This window comes from Ovis canadensis, chromosome X (genome assembly GCF_042477335.2).
Source record: "Ovis canadensis isolate MfBH-ARS-UI-01 breed Bighorn chromosome X, ARS-UI_OviCan_v2, whole genome shotgun sequence".
Classification (NCBI taxonomy): Eukaryota; Metazoa; Chordata; class Mammalia; order Artiodactyla; family Bovidae; genus Ovis; species Ovis canadensis.
The window spans coordinates 128,749,867-128,770,323 of NC_091727.1; the positions used below are offsets into that span (position 1 = coordinate 128,749,867).

Consider the following 20,457-nt stretch of genomic DNA (forward strand, 5'->3'; position numbering starts at 1 on the left):
ATGAAAATAAGATTAAGAGGTTTCTAATCTTTGGTGGTTACACTAAATTTTTTTTTTACTCTGAGCCTGTTAGTCTATTTACATATAGCAGAATTTAGAACTTTGTGACAAACAAAAATGTGAAGGTGGGATGGTTTGAAAAGTTACAAGAGGTATGGTTCATCAAGAATTGCATATTTGCAGAATCTGATAATATATATTATTCTTTAAAAAATATCTTTTTGAAGAATAGTTTAATTTCAATAATATTAGCAGATACGAAGCAAAAATAGGAAATACACAGAAAGTGTAAAATAGTATACAATATAGTTTTGAATACTATAAATTTCCAACTAAAAAAACATAAATATATAAATTTTAAAATGATAAATCAGTTTTTCTAAGTAGGTTATTTTGAGTTATTCTAATAGACAGAAAAACTGGACTGTACAAATTCCTAACAACTTTCAGAGATAGACCAACATGTAAGAACTGAATTGGCATATATGCTCTTAAAATATATTCAAATACTTGAAAACATTAGACAAAGGTGTATATATACCTATATATACACATATACATACATATGTGTATATAAATAATATATACATACATATAAATATATATATAAATAAGAGAAAAAGTTTCATATTTCATGCAGATACTACTTTGGAGTTAAGGAGCTAACCTGTAGGACCTGGATAGGGATCAAAGTTCACCAAGGCCCAATGTCATCATTAACAAAAAGGAAAAAATATCGAAATTGTTAGAAATATCAAGAAACTAAAGCATTACACTAATTTTTTTCAAGTTAAACTTTAATTCAATAAAAGAATACTCTGCAAGTTTATATTCATGCATCGGTATATAAACCAAATTATCACCACTTCACATCAACATAAAAATAAAAACAGCACATGTGACATATTTCGAAAAGCCAAAAATCATTCTTATAATAATCATTACTATAAGTGTAGACAACAACAATCAATTCTAAGAGCAACTGGGTTTAAAATTCCATTTTAATTTGTAGTTTATGAACTTGTTGAAAGGTTACAAATACTCATCAGATATGTGTTCTTCTGACTACTTTTGTTATTATTTCTCTTAGAAATGGTAATTTTAAAAAAACTTTTATGAATGATGTCTTTATGTTGACATATTTCAAAATAATTTTCAATACTGAACTCAATTGCTGATAATAAATAGCCACAGTGCTGATTAAAATACTAAAAAGGAGAATAGTTTGGTTTATTTGAATTATTACATGCATAACCAAGCAAGATATTCGTGTCAATGCTTTACATTACATGCAAGAGAATTAACATAGCTGAGAGCTTCACTGATTTTCTTCAATAGTAAAGCAAAGGAAAACTTTAAATAATACCTTCTATAAATAGTCAGATCAGATAAAATCTGGTTTTGAAAATGATCTTCTGAACAAAGTGTGTGATCCCATTGATTCATGTTTTTACAGAATATCTTATTAAAACTGACTGCAATCACTTCAGAGTTTATGGAAATGTACACTTTTAAATACATTATAAAAATGAGTCAGGCCTTCAAAGGATAAAAATTCAATTTTTTTTGTTTCTTTAATTTTACATTTATCTTACTTTAAAAAATTCAATGAGGCCAAATTTTCAATAATTAGAAATTTAAAAACTGAATATTAAGTCTCAAGTATCTGTTAATAATCTATCTCCAGTGATTGGGCTCAGCAACATTAATCCAGAATGAAAATGAGCATTTCCAAACTTAGTAAAATGAAATGAAACAGCACAAACACAAAAGGAAAAGTGAACACTGGATGCAAAACTGAGACTATTAGAGCAGTTAACACAAGACAAATGAGGTACAGGCATGAAGCTGGTATGAAGAGATCACTATTCAATTTAATCATGCTGTGATGTTGAAGATAAATTTGATTGCCTAGCTCCTAGAGAAGATAAAAATTTTTTATTGTGCTTAGTGACATGTGCTGATCATATGACAGAACCATAGCAACATTTTTGGTATGGACCACAAGCATCTATTGGGTGATCACTAAAATGATTTCTGTGATAACATGCTGAGAAGCTCACATTAAAAAACGCAGCTGGCATTTTGCTGTCAGGTTATCAGTATATATATATATATATATATATATATATATATATATATATATATTTCCCTCAGTATAGCTTTATGTTTAATAAAAAGACTAATAAATTCACTATTTCCTTTTTTTCCTCCAAGTTGGTTTGTTCTAGTTCAGCTTTAAGTAAATGATAAAATACATTACTGAAAAGAATTATTAGATGCCATGGAAATTGATGGAGCCAGGAATAAAACAAGCTATTTCTTTTTAAGAAGTTCTTTGGATTGCAGATTTTAACGTCCTAAAGACTGAATAACCTGCCAGCAAAAATGGACTAATAAATAGACCATTCCCCTACCACTCATGTACATACCTGGTCTCCCAGGAGGACCTTGGGGTCCAGGGCTGCCTTTAGGGCCTTCCAGAGCTGGACCTGGAGAACCAGGAGGGCCTGGGGGACCCTGCAGACCAGGGAAACCATGAAAGCCTGGTTCACCCTTTGGACCTGGAAGGCCAGGGTTTCCTGGAATGCCAGGTAATCCTTCATCACCCTTTTGACCTATGAAAGCAAAGTCATGTTATAGAACATATTAAGTGATACTGAATACTAATTAGGCTTGCCTGTAAGACTAAAGCTACTCCCACTTATTAGAAAAAATAACGGAATTTACTAAGGTCATTTCTATCTCCTACCAAATCCCCAACCCATCCAGAAAACTAATTTTTTCTATTTTAGGTTTATCTGTTATCAGAACTATTTATTTGTTAGAGTATGTATAGAAATATAGAAACAATAATAACTTGCATTCTAAAAGATATCCTTTGTGTTGGAGATAGAGCAATGATTACATGACCAGTAGTTAGGAGGAAAAAAAGGAGAAAAAAACAAAAGTATAAAATATTTACAAGAATAGGTTAGAGATAGCTAGAGGAAATTCCTAACACAAAATATTTTTTAATTATTTATTTTAATTGGAAGCTAATTACTTTATAATATTGTGGTAGTTTTGCCATACATTGACATGAATCAGCCATGGATGTACAGGTGTCCCCCCATCTGTTTTGAGACAAATTTTTGAGACCATTGAAAGATATGATCTTCAATGGTTGCTGTGTGTCCCCAAAGACCATTCCATCCAAGATTTAGAATCACAATCTAGACAAACTGTTTTCAACAGCTTTTCTATACCACTGACATGCTGGAGAGCAATATAATAGTTGTACATTAGAGTAATAATTTTTATGTTGGATTCATAAAAGGAATACAGGAATTTCTAAGTGATCTATGTGTGGTTTGAAAAAATCCTCCATAAAAGCTGATGGTCATTTAAGAACATAAAAATACATATCTGTACACATTTAGTCATTTAATTAACTGCTTGGGGCTTACAATGGGAGTAAAAACAAATGAGGGAGGTAGATGTGTGTGCACACATACCATCCAAGATGCAAGCTATGAATTAAAATGGAGTTTTCAATAGACATTTTTATGATTGGTACATATTTCTACAGTTTACTTATATTATCTTGGTTTTGGTTTCCATGGAGAGAAAAAGGTATTTTTCTTCTGGCTAAAAGAGTTTTTAAAAAAATTACTGAAAAAAAGAAAAACTTATTGAAACCTAATGCTTTCTACAATTTTGCTTTCTTTATCATTTCCTTAACATTTATTTATGAGGTTAATGAAGAAATATCTGTATATAAATTTTCTTAATTGTGCATTTTTTATAGTACAATAGCTTATACTAAGTTGCTAATTAAGAAATGCTTTAAGATGTAACACTAACTTTGAGTTGTCTGGGTTGTATGTGGAGATGAAAAAAATAAGTGTACTGGAGAATATTATCTTTTTACTGACTGATTTAACATGCTTTGTTAAAGTTTACCAGAAAGTCCTGGAAGTCCCGGGGGTCCTGGGATTCCAAAGCCTGGTTGACCTGTCAGAACATAAACCCAAAACTTTCAAACAGATAATAATAACTGAAATAAGAAGAAATTATTTTTGGATTATTTATGTTTTTAGCAAGTGCTACAATATATATTATATGAAACATGGAGAAGACTTATTTCTAACATGGAACTACAATTTGAACATGAAAAAATTATATAAACTTATATTCTATTTGTGATGAGTATTAAGTATATTTTTAAATATACATATCATATATATATGTTTATATATATTATATAGATTGCATGGTGAAAGAAGGTCATCCAGAGTAGTTAAAAAAAAGCTAGGTAGCTTCTTGACATGGAAAATTGAGCAATAAAAGATTATGCAGTTTTTCATAAGAGGGAGGCAACTTGATTCAATAAATGTGAGGTAATATTCTCAGGAAGAAGGTTATTAGCAAGGGAGAAGTGTATAGTAACTTAGAGGATAAGGAAGAATTTCACTATGGATACATAAGGGCAAAAGTTAAAGTAGACAAGGAAGAAATTAGAAAATTAAGGACAATTAAAAAAATATAGTACCTGGTTCACCCTTCTGTCCAGCTGGTCCAGGAATACCATCTTGACCTGGTTTGCCTTTTTCACCTGGAGGCCCTGGTGGCCCAGGACGACCTCCACCACCTAAAGAACAGAGTACAGCAGGTTATACTTTTCTTCTCAATTTCCTTTTTCTCCTATATTCCCAATTCTTTCCATTTTAGCCTCAAATAATTCTAGCCAAAAGACAGAGTGTCTCTGGGACATTTCTTTAAGTCATGAAACCTTGTGGAAAAGAAAGAAAGGATAATGAGAATAAGGAACTGTTTTATCATCCACTCAGTATTCAAACTCACTTTCTCATTTAAGCTACCTTTAGAATATATAAAAAAGCAAGGTATGTGTGTGGTGGGGGGAGGATGGAAGTAGGGTGAATTATAGGCCTTACAGGGGGCCAAAAGGAGTGATTTGCTTAGAACAGTAAACAAGCAAAACTACACTTTGCCATTCTAAAACAATGAGAGCTTCTATCTACTATTATAGGATACCTGAAATAACTCTCCTTGGAAAAAGTGAGCCTGAAAAATAAGTTCCCATAATAATAATTTTAAGCAAATCTTATTAAGAATTGTTCATTTCGTATCTAACAAGTAGTACGGAGTGAATGATTAGCATGTTTGTCTTGAAAACGCGTACAGCTCCCAGATATGATTTAACTTTCCAAAAATGAATAAAGCCTTAATTTTATAGCATGGCAAACCCTTAGTTTTCATTCTTACCTACAGGACCAGGTTCTCCTGGAAGGCCAGGGTTCCCAGGAGGACCATTAATACCTTTCGGTCCAGGAAGGCCTGGGGTTCCTAGAGTAAAGAGCTCAATTTAATGATAAACAAAAACTGCATTGTTTTGAGAGCTACAATTCAAAGCTACAATTTAGAATGTTAGCATAGAAACAGTAAAGAATAGAAAGAAAACCCCCAAACATACTGGTGTTTGCTTGATGATTTAAGAATAATTTTAAGTTTTATACTGATTTATTCAGAGGCTGGCATTATTATATATTCATAACAAAAATAATTACCATCATATTATACTGGTAGTTAACTGATAGGATTCTATCATATGGATATATCAAATTTTTAAAAATCCATTCGTGTACTGTTGAACATTTGGGTTGTTGTCAGGTTTTAGCTATTATGAACACTATTCTATTTATGGAAACCTGGTCTACTTAGCTATTATGAGTAATGCTTCTATAAATATCTCTGCACTAGTATTTTTGTAGACACAAGTCTTAATTTATCTTTGGATAAATACTTAGATGGGGTGAAACTGCTGAGTCAGAGAATGGTTATATGCTCTGATTTATAAACAAACAACAATATTTGGGAATCCCAGCTGCTCCAGGTTCTTATATAACATATACTGATCCAATTGTTTTAATAATAGCCATTCTGGGCAGAAATGTAATGATACTTCATTGTGGTTTTAAATTTGCATTTCTCATATTGGTCACTTTTGCATGTGTTTATTGGACATTCGTCTTATCTTCTTTTGTGAAATACCTGCTCCAAGTTTTCCTCATTAAAAAAAATGGACTGCATATCTTATTATTGAGTTGCAGAAGTTCTTTATATATCTCAGACATTAGTCATTTATGAGATATATGTTTTGTAAGTATTTTCTCCTAATGTGTAGCTTCCCTATTCATTTTTTAATTGTGTCTTTTGATTATCAGAAGTAAAGAAGAACTTAGTTTCTTTAAAATAAAAAAAACCAGTGTGGAGCAATTAGACATTCATATGAAAAAAAAAAATGAACCTTGATCCCTAATCACATGATAAAACTATTTTTATTTGAGACAGACTATAAACTTAAATATCAAACCTTCAACAGTGAAAGCTATAGAAAAAATTAGAATAGTTCCATAAACCTGAGTAGGCAAATATTTCTTAAATAAGATACAAAAAGCACTAACCATGAAAGAATAGTAAGAAATTAGACTTTAAAATGGAGAAGGAAATGGCAATCCACTCCAGTATTCTTGACTGGAGAATCCCATGGACAGAGAAGCCTGTCTACAGTCCATGAGGTTGCAAAGAGTCGGACACAACTAAGTGACTAAACAACAAGACGACTTAAAAAAAAAGAAATTGGATTTTATTAAAATTAACATCACATAACAGCATTACGAGTGAAAGGCAAATTTGCGACAGAATCTATTTATAATACATGTATCTGACAAAGAACTCATATTCAGAATATATAAAGAACTGCTCTGAATCAATACCAAAAAAAAAAAAAAAGGCAAATAACTCATTAAATAAGAGCAAAAGGACTTAGAGCAGGCTCTTCATAAAAATGCTACCCAAATGGCCAATAAGTATATGAAAAGATATTTAATGTTATTGTTCATTAGGAAAATGTAAGTTTAAACTTCACTGGGATACTTCTATATACTGACCAAAATTGCTAAAATTAAAAAGACTGATGATATCAAATGAGGTAAGGATACAGACAACTGGACACTTCGCAACACAAAGTACTAACCACTATATGATCATGGCAAGCCACTAGGAACTACCCGTAGACATTCATACATTGCAGGTGGGAATCTAAGGTATAAAACCAATTTGGAAAACTGACACCATCTACTAAACTGAAATGTACACCTACTTTATGATTCAGTAATTCTACCACATAAATTTTTGTGTGAGAGAAATGAGTATGTAGGCCCCTAAAAAACATGCTAAAGAATATTAGTAGCATCTTTTTTCTTTGTAGTTCCAAATCGGAAACAACCCAGAAGTCCATCTAGAAGAGAATAGGTAGTTGATTATGTTTATTTCTTCAATGAAATATTATGGAGCAATGATTAAAAAACCAAACTTCTGACAGGCAACAAGATAACTTTATCTTATATACATAATGATGAGTGAAAGAAGCTAGACACAAAGATATATACTGCATATATTAATGTGAATTTCAAAAACAGGTAAAGTTAATTGGTAGTGATAGAAGTTATAGTAGTAGTTACCTGGGAGAGGGAGGTTCACTGTGAAGGGGCATACATAAATTTCATGTGGTAAGAGAATTGTTTTATACCTTGATATGTGTGGTGGGTACATGAATATATATATATATATATATATATATATATATATATATATACACACACACACACGTAAACATTCATCTATTTTCTTGTACATTTTACTGTATCTAGGCTATACTTTAATTAAAAGGTTAAGGAAAAGATAATCAAAAGATTCACTCCATCTGTGCCACAGTGCAATCCAAAAATCAAGCAAAAAATAAAGACAAACATAAACAGAGCAGATACTTTATCAAGTTCAGATCACCTATTTGATTATAGTGCTAAGACCCTTTGCTTGCACAACTCAGTCCTTATCATTTGAATAAACTGTATAATTGTTCTACCAACAGCTACCCACTGTGTGCCTGAGGACAACACTCTTAAGAGAATCAGCAGTAGGCAACGGTAGTGTACATTACCGCCTACAAAAATAGTAAGGCCTCTTAACTGACTTGTGGCTAGCAGTTAGACTCAAAAATGCTCCACCAGTCTCTCTGCCCACAGGATATTGTGCTGCTGAATTGGTAATGCCCATTTTCATTTTCTATGGAAAGAAAAGTAAAAGAGATAGTTCGAGATTGCATTGCTGGTCAGTATCTGATTGAGAAATAGAACAGAGGTCTGTCAACTAAGAAGTTGCTTTATGACATAGATTAGAGTAAATAAGGAAGGAAAGAAGCATTTAAGAAAAGTAGTATTACCAGGGAATCCAGGAAGGCCTGGCTGTCCTTTTGCTCCAGGGGTCCCCGGTAATCCAGGCAAACCAGTTTCTCCCATAGAACCTTTGGTACCAGGGTTCCCTGGGTATCCAGGCAGACCAGGTTCACCCTAAAATATGAACGAAAAGATAAAACTGAAGTCTCTACATGATTTGGATTATATAACAACATAAAATTATTCATAGAGCTTTTACTGGATGTCAGGTATTCTGTTAAGTGCTTTACATAAATTGCTTCATTTAATCATCAAAACAGCCCTTTGAGTTAGGTTTTATCATCTCCATTTAGAAATGAGAAGATTGAAATCTTAGAGAAACTCAAGTGCCTAAGGTCTCTGGTAAGTAGCAGAATTGGGATTTGAACCAAGGTCTGTCAGATTCCAGATCTCATGCTATTCCCATGAAATGTAGATGCATTATTCTCTTTAATACTAATAACTCTATAAGAAAGACACTATTATTCCCATTTTACAGTGATATAGCTAATAAGTGATGGAATCCAAATTTGGGTTCAGGTAGCTTGGTTTCAAAACATGTGATCATCATCCCTAGCATGCTACAATGAAATTAATTGCTTACAATAAGCATGCCAAATAATAACCACAGTAGGTTCTATTGTAAAAGAGAAATTTCACATGAAGAAGTCTATGAATTCTTAACTAGACATCTCAAATCCCCATTTCTTCCATGAAAACTTCCAGGACAAAGACAGCTTACCCTAAAAATTAGGGTAGGTTCTCATTCCATTATGTTTATAATGGTTTCACATATGCATGTGTTAACTCTTCAACTACATTGAAAACTTCTTTGTGGTCAGAGATAATTCATATATAGCTACTTTTGCTCAACAAATATTTGCATTGTTTTCTTCTAATAAAGCCTTAGAAGAATTCATGCCCATTTTCACAATTAAAATAATTTTTCCCAATAACAGTGAGAATATATATGATAACACTAAATCTATCACAGTGTTCCCTGCTCTGCTCATGAGGACTGTGACCTGTCCAACAAAGTATTCAATATCACCTACTGAATATTTCCTTCTTCATTTAGTGCTTATGTTTGTCTAGGTGCATAAGATCATCTATTTGTGACTCAAATGTTTCCACATTATGTTAAAAGCATTTTAAAGGAATGACTTTTCTCCTCACATCCTATTTTTTTAAAAGTTAACAATCTCACACTTGGAATACATGTATTTTTGTCTGAACACTTATAAATCAAACATGTGGCACATTTTTACACACATAATAGGTATACAATTAAAATTTGGATTGAACTGGTTCCATCTTAGGTATTTACACAAAAATCATTGAATAAAGTATCATAATTCTTGTTATTCATGAACCAATGATATTTATATATCAAAATTAAAAAAGAAGAAAATGACATTATCCTGCTAGTGGTAAACATGCAAGGCAGTAACAAACTTTTGATTATTTATAATAAAGTATGTTAAATTCTACAAAAAACCCCATATTGCAGTTTCAAATAGTACTTGTAACCTAATACAGTTCTTCTTACCACCCTATGGCCTCATTCCTTCAAACCAACTAAATTGTAAAAAAGAAAGTAAATATTTCATTAGAACTTCTGAAAAGGACTAAAATTTACTCGCTTAAGTTTCATCTAAGCTTTTATTATTTATAGACTTGCAGAAAAAAATAATGAGTTTCAAAAAAATATACGCAAGACGTGAAAAAAGAAGAGAGTACTCAGAAAATCAACAAACTGGCCAAGAATCCTGTAAATCATTCTGAGAAGGGAAAATTCTACTCTATGTAATACTCTAAGCAAAAGCTAGGCATGACTTCAGTTCAGTTCAGTTGCTCAGTCATGTCCGACTCTTTGCGACCCCATGAATCACAGCACGCCAGGCCTCCCTGTCCATCACCATCTCCCGGAGTTCACTCAGACTCACATTCATCGAGTCCGTGATGCCATCCAGCCATCTCATCCTCGCTCGTCCCCTTCTCCTCCTGCCCCCAATCCCTCCCAGCATCAGAGTCTTTTCTAATGAGTCAACTCTTCGCATGAGGTGGCCAAAGTACTGGAGCTTCAGCTTTAGCATCAGTCCTTCCTTCCAATGAACACCCAATGATCTCCTTTAGAATGGACAGGTTGGATCTCCTTGCAGTCCAAGGGACTCTCAAGAGTCTTCTCCACACCACAGTTCAAAAGCATCAATTCTTCGGCACTCAGCTTTCTTCACAGTCCAACTCTCACATACATACATGACTACTGGAAAAACCATAGCCTTGACTAGACAGACCTTTGTTGGCAAAGTAATGTCTCTGCTTTTGAATATGCTATCTAGGTTGGTCATAACTTTCCTTCCAAGGAGTAAGCGTCTTTTAATTTCATGGCCGCAATCACCATCTGCAGTGATTTTGGAGCCCCCCAAAATAAAGTCTGACACTGTTTCCACTGTTTCCCCATCTATTTCCCATGAAGTGATGGGACCAGATGTCATGATCTTCGTTTTCTGAATGTTGAGCTTTAAGCCAACTTTTTCACTCTCCTCTTTCACTTACATCAAGAGGCTTTTTAGTTCCTCTTCACTTTCTGTCATAAGAGTGGTGTCATCTGCATATCTGAGGTTATTGATATTTCTCCCAGCAATCTTGATTCCAGCTTGTGCTTCTTCCAGCCCAGCGTTTCTCATGATGTACTCTGCATAGAAGTTAAATAAGCAGGGTGACAATATACAGCCTTGACACACTCCTTTTCCTATTTGGAACCAGTCTGTTGTTCCATGTCCACTTCTAACTGTTGCTTCCTGATCTGCATATAGGTTTCTCAAGAGGCAGGTTAGGTGGTCTGGTATTCCATCTCTTTCAGAATTTTCCACAGTTTGTTGTGATCCACACAGTCAAAGGCTTTGGCATAGTCAATAAAGCAGAAGTAGATGTTCTTCTGGAACTCTCTTGCTCTTTCCATGATCCAGCGGATGTTGGCAATTTGATCTCTGGTTCCTCTGCCTTTTCTAAAACCAGCTTAAACATCAGGGAGTTCACGGTTCACGTATTGCTGAAGTCGGGCTTGGAGAATTTTGAGCATTGCTTTACTAGCGTGTGAGATGAGGGCATGACTTAAATATACTTAAACCATATGTATCTACATTTATTCTAATATCAAGCTTTGATATAACTCTTCTAAAATTTAGATATAATTGACATATTATTTTCAGGTGTATAACATAATGATTCAGTATTCATATATATGATGAAGTGATCATCATGGTAAGTTCAGTTAATACTAATTTTTACAGTTATACAGTTTCTGTTCTTGTGATGAAAATGATGAAAAGTTTTAAACAATTTTGAATATATAGTATAAAATTATTAAATATAGTGCATCATAGTTATACAGTTTTTGTTTTTGTGATGACAATGATGAAAAATTTTAAACAATTTTGAATATATAGTATAGAATTATTAACTGTAGTCACCATGCTATATAGTATATCCCCATCACTTATTTTATTGCTAGAAGTTTCTACTTGTTAACCCCTTTCATCTATTTCACCCACCTCCACCAACCCCTGCCTCTAGCAACCACCAATATATTCTCTGTACCCATGTACTTGGTTTTTGTTTGTTTTATTGTTTTGATTTTATTTGGTTTTAGATTCCACATATAAATGATATCATATGGTATGTCTTTGACTTATTTCATTTAGGATAATACCCTCAAGGTCCATCTAAGTTATCGCAAATAGCAAGATTTTGTTCTTTTTTATACATTACTTCTTTATCCGTTCATCTGTCAGTGGACATTCAGCTTGCTTCCACAGCGTGGCTATTGTAAATACTGCAATGAATAGAGGAGTGCAAATATCTTTTCCAGTTATTCTCTGGATAAATACCCAGAAGGGGAGCTGCTGGATCATATAGTATGGTTCTATTTTTAAATTTCTTAGGAACCTTGGTAGTGTTAACCATAGTGGCTGCACATATTTACAGTCCCACCAATAGTAGGCAAGGGTTCCTTTTCTCCACATCTTTGCCAGCACTTGTTTTTTTTGTTTGTTTGTTTTTTGATAATAATCATTCAAAAAGGTATGAGGTGAGATCCCATTATGACTTTGATTTGCATTTTCCCGATGATTAGTGATACTGAGAACCTTTACATGTACTTGCTGGCCATATGTATGCCTTTTTAGAAAAAAATGTATGTTCAGAGTCTATGCTCATTATTTTATCAGATTGGATTTTTGTTATTGAGTTATTTCAGTTCTTTATATATTTTGGATCGGTTCAGTTCAGTTCAGTTCAGTCGCTCAGTCATGTCCAACTCTTTGCGACCCCATGAATTGCAGCACGCCAGGCCTCCCTGTCCATCACCATCTCCCGGAGTTCACTCACACTCACGTCCACCGAGTCCATGCCATCTCATCCTCGTTCATCCCCTTCTCCTGCCCCCAATCCCTCCCAGCTTCAGGGTCTTTTCCAATGAGTCAACTCTTCGCATGAGGTGGCCAAAGTACTGGAGTTTCAGCTTTAGCATCATTCCTTCCAAAGAAATCCCAGGGTTGATCTCCTTCAGAATGGACTGGTTGGATCTCCTTGCAGTTCAAGGGACCCTCAAGAGTCTTCTCCAACACCACAGTTCAAAAGCATCAATTCTTCGGCACTCAGCCTTCTTCACAGTCCAACTCTCACATCCATACATGACCACTGGAAAAACCATAGCCTTGACTAGACAGACCTTTGTTGGCAAAGTAATGTCTCTGCTTTTGAATATACTATCTAGGTTGGTCATAACTTTTCTTCCAAGGAGTAAGCGTCTCTTAATTTCATGGCTGCAGTCACCATCTGCAGTGATTTTGGAGCCCCCCAAAATAAAGTCTGACACTGTTTCCACTGTTTCCCCATCTATTTCCCATGAAGTGATGGGACCAGATGTCATGATCTTCGTTTTCTGAATGTTGAGCTTTAAGCCAACTTTTTCACTCTCCTCTTTCACTTACATCAAGAGGCTTTTTAGTTCCTCTTCACTTTCTGCCATAAGGGTGGTATCATCTGCATATCTCAGGTTATTGATATTTCTCCCAGCAATCTTGATTCCAGCTTGTGTTTCTTCCAGTCCAGCGTTTCTCATGATGTACTCTGCATAGAAGTTAAATAAGCAGGGTGACAATATACAGCCTTGACACACTCCTTTTCCTATTTGGAACTAGTCTGTTGTTCCATGTCCAGCTCTAACTGTTGCTTCCTGACCTGCATACAGACTTCTCAAGAGGCAGGTTAGGTGGTCTGGTATTCCCATCTCTTTCAGAATTTTCCACAGTTTATTGTGATCCACACAGTCAAAGCCTTTAGCATAGTCAGTAAAGCAGAAATAGATGTTTTTCTGGAACTCTCTTGCTTTTTCCATGATCCAGCGGATGTTGGCAATTTGATCTCTGGTTCCTCTGCCTTTTCTAAAACCAGCTTGAACATCAGGGAGTTCGCGGTTCACGTATTGCTGAAGCCTGGCTTGGAGAATTTTGAGCATTACTTTACTAGCATGTGAGATGAGTGCAATTGTGCGGTAGTTTGAGCATTCTTTGGCATGGCCTTTCTTTGGCACTGGAACGAAAACTAACCGTTTCCAGTCCTGTGGCACTGCTGAGTTTTCCAAACTTGCTGGCATCTGAGTGCAGCACTTTCACAGCATCATCTTTCAGGATTTGAAACAGCTCAACTGGAATTCCATCACCTCCACTAGCTTTGTTCATAGTGGTGCTTTCTAAGGCCCACTTGACTTCACATTCCAAGATGTCTGGCTCTAGATGAGTGATCACATCATCAAGATTATCTGGGTCATGCAGATTCTTTTTGTACAGTTCTTCCATGTATTCTTGGATACTAACCTCTAATCAGATATATGACTTGGAAATTTTTTTTCCCATTTAGCAGCTTGTCTTTTCATTTTGTTGGTTTCCTTTCCTATGCAGAACTATTTTAGTTTGATGTAATCCCACTAATGTATTTCTTCTTGTTTTTGTTGCCTTTGCTTTGGTGTCCAGTTAAAAAGCTCATTGCTAAGACCAGTGTCAAGGAGTTTACTATCTGTGTTTTCTTTTAGTTTTATGGTCTCAGGTCTTATGTTCAAATCTTTAATCTATCTTGAGTTGATTTTTGTGTATGATGTAAGATAGTACTCCAGTTTCTTCCTTTTTTTTGCATGTGGCTGTCCAATTTTCCCAACACCATTTATTGAAGAGACTGTCCCTTCTCCACTGTATAATCTTGGCTTCTTTGTTATAAGTTAATTGACCATACATGCTTGGGTCTATTTGTGGGACATCTATTCTGCTCCATTGATCTATGCGTTCATTTTGTGTGAATTTCATACTGTTTGTTTTATTTCCACTCAGACAATGTTCTTTCCCTCTTACTCTCCGAAAGGAAGAGAACAATCATCAGTGACTAATGGCAGTTGCAGAAGCAACACCAAGAGCTGGCTTCGTATTCAGGAGAGACTGCTGTGCCTCCTCCTTGTGGTTTTGGGTAGTCCACACATTCAGAGAAACTTCTCTAGTAACAAACTACAGAAATAATCCCAGAAAGTATAGTCTTCATCCTGTTTTGATTATTATAGGTTTGAAATATAGTTTCAAAGCAGGGAGTATGATGTCTCCAGTTTTGCCCATTTTTCTATTGCTTTGGCTATTTTGGGGGCTTCCCACATAGCTCAGTCAGTAAAGAATCTGCCTGCAATGCTGGAGACCTGGGTTCGATTCCTGGGTTGGGAGGATCCCCTGGAAAAGGAAATGGCAACCCATCCCAGTATTCTTGCCTGGAGAATCCCATGGACAGAGAAGCCTGGCAGGCTACAGTCCATGGGGTTGCAAAAGTTGGACATGACTTGATGCTGTCTTTGGCTATTTGGGGGTCTTTTATGATTCTATACAAATTTTAGGATTGTTTGTTCTATTTTGTGAAAAATGTCATTGGAATTTTATAAGGATTGCAGTGAATCTATAGATTGCTTTGGTAGAATGGACATTTTAACAATATTATTTTTTCCAATCCGTAAGCATGGAATATCTTTACTTTTGTTTATGTCTTCTTCAATTTTTTTATCAATGTCTTACAGTTTTCAGTGGGCAGGTCCCTTTGTCAAATTTATCCCTAGATCTTTTATTCTTTTGGATGCAGTGATAAATGGAATTGTTTTCTCAAGTTTTCTTTCTGATAATTCAGTTAGTGTATAGAAACACAACAGATTTTTAAAATATTTATTTGGCATCCTACAAATTGAATTTGTTTATTCTCATAGATTTTTTTGTTTTTTTTTTAAATATATAATATGTCACTTGCAAATAGGAACAGTTTTAGTTCTTCCTTTTTTATTTGATTGCTTTTTACTTCTTTTCCTAGCCTAATTGCTCTGGCTAGGACTTCCAATGCTATGTTGAATATCTTAGAGGAAAAGTTTTCAAGTTTTCAACACTGAGAATGATGCTAATTGTGGGCTTATCTTGTATGGCCTTTATTATGCTGAGGTATGCTCCCTATATGCCTACTTTTTAAAAAAAAATCATATGTGGGTGTTGCATTTTTTCAAATGCTTTTCTGCATCTATTGTGAGGATCATATGATTTTTATCCTTCATTTTGTTAACGTAGTATATCATATAGCTTGATTTACAGAAGTTGAGCCATCCTTGCAACTCTGGAATAAATTCCTCTCAATAATGGTGTATGATCCTTTTAATGAATTAGAGTTTGGTTTACTAATATTTTATTGAGGATTTTTTCATCTATGTTTAATAGTGTAATTTTCTCTTTTGTGGCCTCTTTGTGTGATTTTGGTATCAGGGTAATGCTGGCTTCATAAAATTAATTTGGAAATGTTCCTTTGTCCTCTATTTTTTGGGAAGAGTTTGAGAAGGATTGGTATTAATTCGTCTTTAAACTTTTGGTAGAACTCACCAACGACACTATCTGGTTCTAGACTTTTGTGTGTTGGGAACTTTCATATAACTGAAAATGGAATATATATCATCCCTGATGAGTCAAATTTAACATTGTGAAACTAACTAACCAATATAGTAGCACTATAAGACTAGAAAGCCATTTTTTAAACTTTTAACTGGAGGATAATTACTTTTCATATTGTGTTGATTTCTGACGTACATCAACATGAATCAGCCATAGGTATACATATGCCCCTCCCTCTTGAACCTCCCTCCCACACCATCCTTCCCCTCACAGAGCACCCAGTTTGAGCTCCCTGCGTACTATAGCAAATTCCCACTGCCTATCTGTTTTACATATGGTAATGTATATGTTTCCATGCTACTCTCTCAATTAATCCCACCCTGTCCTCCTACTGTGTCCACAAGTCTGTTTTCTATGTCTGCATCTCCACTGCTGCTGCTGCAAATAGGCTCATCAGTACCATCTTACTAGATTTCGCATCAATATACGATATTTATTTTTCTCTTACTGACTTACTTCCCTCTGGATAACAGGCTCTAGGTTCATCCACCTCATTAGAACTGACTCAAATGTGGTTTTTTTTTTTATGGCTGATATTCCATTGTATATATGTACCACAACTTTTTCATCCATTCATCTGTCAATGGACATCTAAGTTGTTTCCATGCCTGAGCTATTGTAAATAGTGTTGCAATGAACACTGGAGTACATGTGTCTCTTTCAATTACAGTTTTCTCAGGGTATATGCCCAGTGAGTGTGATTTGTTGGGTCATGTGGTTCTATTCTTAGGTTTGTTTTTTTTTTTTTTTACGGAAATCTCCATACTGTTCTTCATAGTAGCTGTATCATTTTACATTCCCCCCCAACAGTGCAAGCGGGTTCCCTTTGCTCCACACCCTCTCTAGCACTTATTGTTTGTAGATTTTTTGATGATGGCCATTCTGACTGGTGTGAGGTGACACCTCATTGTAGTTTAGATTTGCATTTCTCTAATAATGAGCAGTGCTGAGCATCTTTTCTAGTGTTTTTTAAGCCATCTGTATGTCTTCTTTGGAGAAATGTCTGTTTAGGTCTTCTGCTCATTTTTTGATTGGGTTGTTTTCCTGATGTTGAGCTGTATGAGCTGCTTCTATATTCTGGAGATTAATCCTTTGTCAGTTGTTTCAATTGCAATTACTTTCTCCCATTCTGAGGGTTGTCTTTTAATCTTGTTTGCTGTTTCCTTTGCTGTGCAAAAGCTTTTAAGTTTAATTAAGTCCCATTGGTTTATTTTTATTTCCATTACTCTAGAAGGTGGGTCAAAGAGGATCTTGCTTTGATGTATGTCATAGAGTGTACTGCTTGTTTTCCTCTAAGACCTTTATAGTTTCTGGCCTTACATTTAAGTCTTTAATCCAATTTGAATTTATTTTTGTATATGATGTTAGGAAGTGATCTAGTTTCATTCCTTTACATGTTGTTGTCCAGTTTTCCCAGCACCACTTATTGAAGAGGGTGTACAGATGGAGAGATATACCATGGTCTTGGAATGGAAGAATCAATATTATGATGATGACTGTACTATCCAAGTAATCTACAGATTCAATGCAATCCCTATCAAACTAACAATGGTATTTTTCACGGAACTAAAACAAAAAAAAAAATTCAAAGTTTGTATGCAAACACAAAAGACCCCAAAGAGTCAAAGCAATCTTGAGAAAGAAAAAATGGAGCTGGAGGAAGCAACTTTCCTGACTTCAGATTGTACCACAAAGCTACAGTTCTCAAGACAGTATGGTACTGGCACAAAAACAGAAATATAGACCAATGGAAGAAGAAAGAAAGCCCAGAGATAAACTCACACAACAATGGGTACCATATCTTTGACAAAGTAGGCAAGAGCATACAATAGAATGCTTTTTAACAAGCCTGAAACTAGAACTGCTTTCAAGATCACTGTGTGGTATAACAGGCAGTCCATGTAGAAATACTTGTCAGGTTGATAACTTTTTTGCTTTTAAAATTAAACCTCCAATTAAAATAAATAAATTTCTATTAAAAAAAACAAATTTAATTAAAAAAATTCAAATTGGTAAACTAAGAGCATTTGGATCACAGTCATTCTCTGCTCTCTCTTAATAACAGGATCTCCCTTCCATTCCATGCAATAACTTAAGACTTGGAATAAAATATCATGTTGACCTCAATACACAAAATAGAAGGCATCAAAGTTGGTGAAATAGCTAATACTGTTTGTTTTTGTGTTCCATTGTAATGTTGAAGAAGTACTGCCAGTAAGGGAAAAACAAAAACAAAAACAAAACCAGGATGAGCTGAAAATATTTCGTGAGAAAGAGTAAAAACCATATTTTGTTTTATGGTGAGAAGAGTATTACAATAGTAGTCCAATCATTTGGAAGCTGTGGTTCCCACATAATTATTAAATTTTTACAGTTAAATTTATATTTGGAGATTAAAGATACCATGAACCAAGCCATACATAAGTTCTTTAGTTAGGAAATATTAATGATAGGGATACTAAAGAATGAATGCAGAGATACTCTTAGTTAACATTTTACTAAATGATGTAGCAAAGGCAGTATAAAATAATATCTTCAGGTCGGCATGCTACTTACCTCTCCCAGGTAGTGAAATTTTAAGCTAATAGGGGCAAGTTGATAAATAATGGCTCAAAGTTGCTTGAGCAGGCCAAAATATGGTACATGGGATTCAAAGTACATGTTAAGGTGATGAATTTAGAGAAAAGGTGATGAACTCAGAGAAAAATATTATGAACTAAGTTTGTAACATAATAGGCCCTATGGTGTCCTTTACCACCCAAGGGAGCTAAAATCTTTAGTAACTATAGGTCTATTCAGAAAAACCTATTCTTTATCATGCAGCCTTGGTAAATTGTATGTTTTTAGGAATTTGTCTGTTTCAAAGTTATTTGAAATTTGCTGTTGTACACTTGTTAACAGTACTCTCATCTTTTTTATTTCTGTAAATTTAGTGGTGATGTGCCCTCTTTCATTTCTAATTTTAAGTATGTGAGTCCTCTCTCTCTTAGCCAGTCTAGCTGAATGTTTTTCAACTGTGTTTATCTTTTTGAAAGAACAACCTCTTAGTTTTATTCATTTTCTCTATTGTTTTTAATCTCTATTGTATTTATTGTTGCTTTAATCTGTATGATTTCCTTCCTTCTACCAGTTTTGGGGTTGAGTTTGCTCTTTTTCTAGTTCCTGAAGGTGTAATGCTAAATTCTGATTTAGGATTTTTCTTCTTCAATGCAAGCATTTACACTATAAATTTCCTTGTTAACATTACTTTTGCTGGCTCATATAAGTTTTGGAATTTTGTGTTTTCATTTGTCTCAAGATGTTTCCTAGTGTCACTTGTGTCCTCATCTTTGCCCCACTGGTTGTTAAGAATATATCCTTTAATTTCTACATATTTGTGAATTTTCCAGCTTTCCTTTTGCTGTTTACAATCTAATGTAATTAGAAAAGGATCTTTGATGGTTCCAATGTTTTAAAATTTATTAAGACTTGTTTTGTGGCCTAACATACGCTCTGTTCTGAAGAATGTTTCTTGTGCACTTGAAAAAAAATGTATACTCTGATGGTGTGAGATGGCCTGTTCTGATGATAGCCATTCTGGCTGGTGTGAAGTGATATCTCACTGTAGTTTTGATTTGAATTTCTCTAATAACTGGAGTGGCATGTTCTGTATAGGCCTGTTAGGCCTGATTGACTTTGCCCATTTAAAAATTGGTCTACTTTCTTATTGAATTAGAGTTTTTTTAAAACTATATTCTGGATACAAATCTCTTGTCTGATATATCATTTGCAAATATTTTCTCCCTTTCTCTGGGTTGTCTTTTCACTTTTTGACATTACCATTTGCAGCAGAATATTTTAATGTGGTTCAATTTATTTATTTTTCTTTGTTTGCTTGTGCATTTGGTGCCATGTTTAAGAAATAATTATCCTAACCCAAGGTCATAAGATATGTTTTCTTATAAGATTTTCTGTTTGTCAATTTCAACAAAAAAATCTATCTAGGATTATGACAAGAATTGTTCTGAGTCTATAGCATGATTAGATTTTAAGAAGGAGTAATGGAAGCTAGAAACATTATACCACATTAAAAGAATGTAGTCATTAAATATGAGTTATAGAAAGATACTATCTAGTCCACCTCTCTCATCTCACAAATATTATGTATAGAATACTTTATA

General features: G+C 34.4%; 1 protein-coding gene and 1 non-coding gene across 3 annotated transcripts in view; both read right to left on the reverse strand.

The window, feature by feature from the left end:
• The window catches only part of COL4A5 (collagen type IV alpha 5 chain), a 251,533-nt gene that overhangs the window by 21,130 nt on the left and 209,946 nt on the right, over window positions 1-20,457 (reverse strand). The window contains exons 37-42 of one of the 2 annotated variants that reach the window (XM_070292138.1): window positions 8,288-8,414; window positions 5,269-5,349; window positions 4,535-4,633; window positions 3,946-3,996; window positions 2,433-2,618; window positions 668-676 (exon numbers count right to left, since the gene is read on the reverse strand). In XM_070292138.1, the coding sequence (XP_070148239.1) occupies window positions 668-676; window positions 2,433-2,618; window positions 3,946-3,996; window positions 4,535-4,633; window positions 5,269-5,349; window positions 8,288-8,414 (553 nt within the window). The remainder of the gene's footprint in view (window positions 1-667; window positions 677-2,432; window positions 2,619-3,945; window positions 3,997-4,534; window positions 4,634-5,268; window positions 5,350-8,287; window positions 8,415-20,457) is intronic. The other variant, XM_070292139.1, reaches the window with a different exon arrangement.
• LOC138931290 (small nucleolar RNA U3) lies at window positions 14,660-14,870 on the reverse strand. Its single transcript, XR_011446534.1, has one exon. It is a non-coding gene; the product is annotated as a small nucleolar RNA U3 (small nucleolar RNA).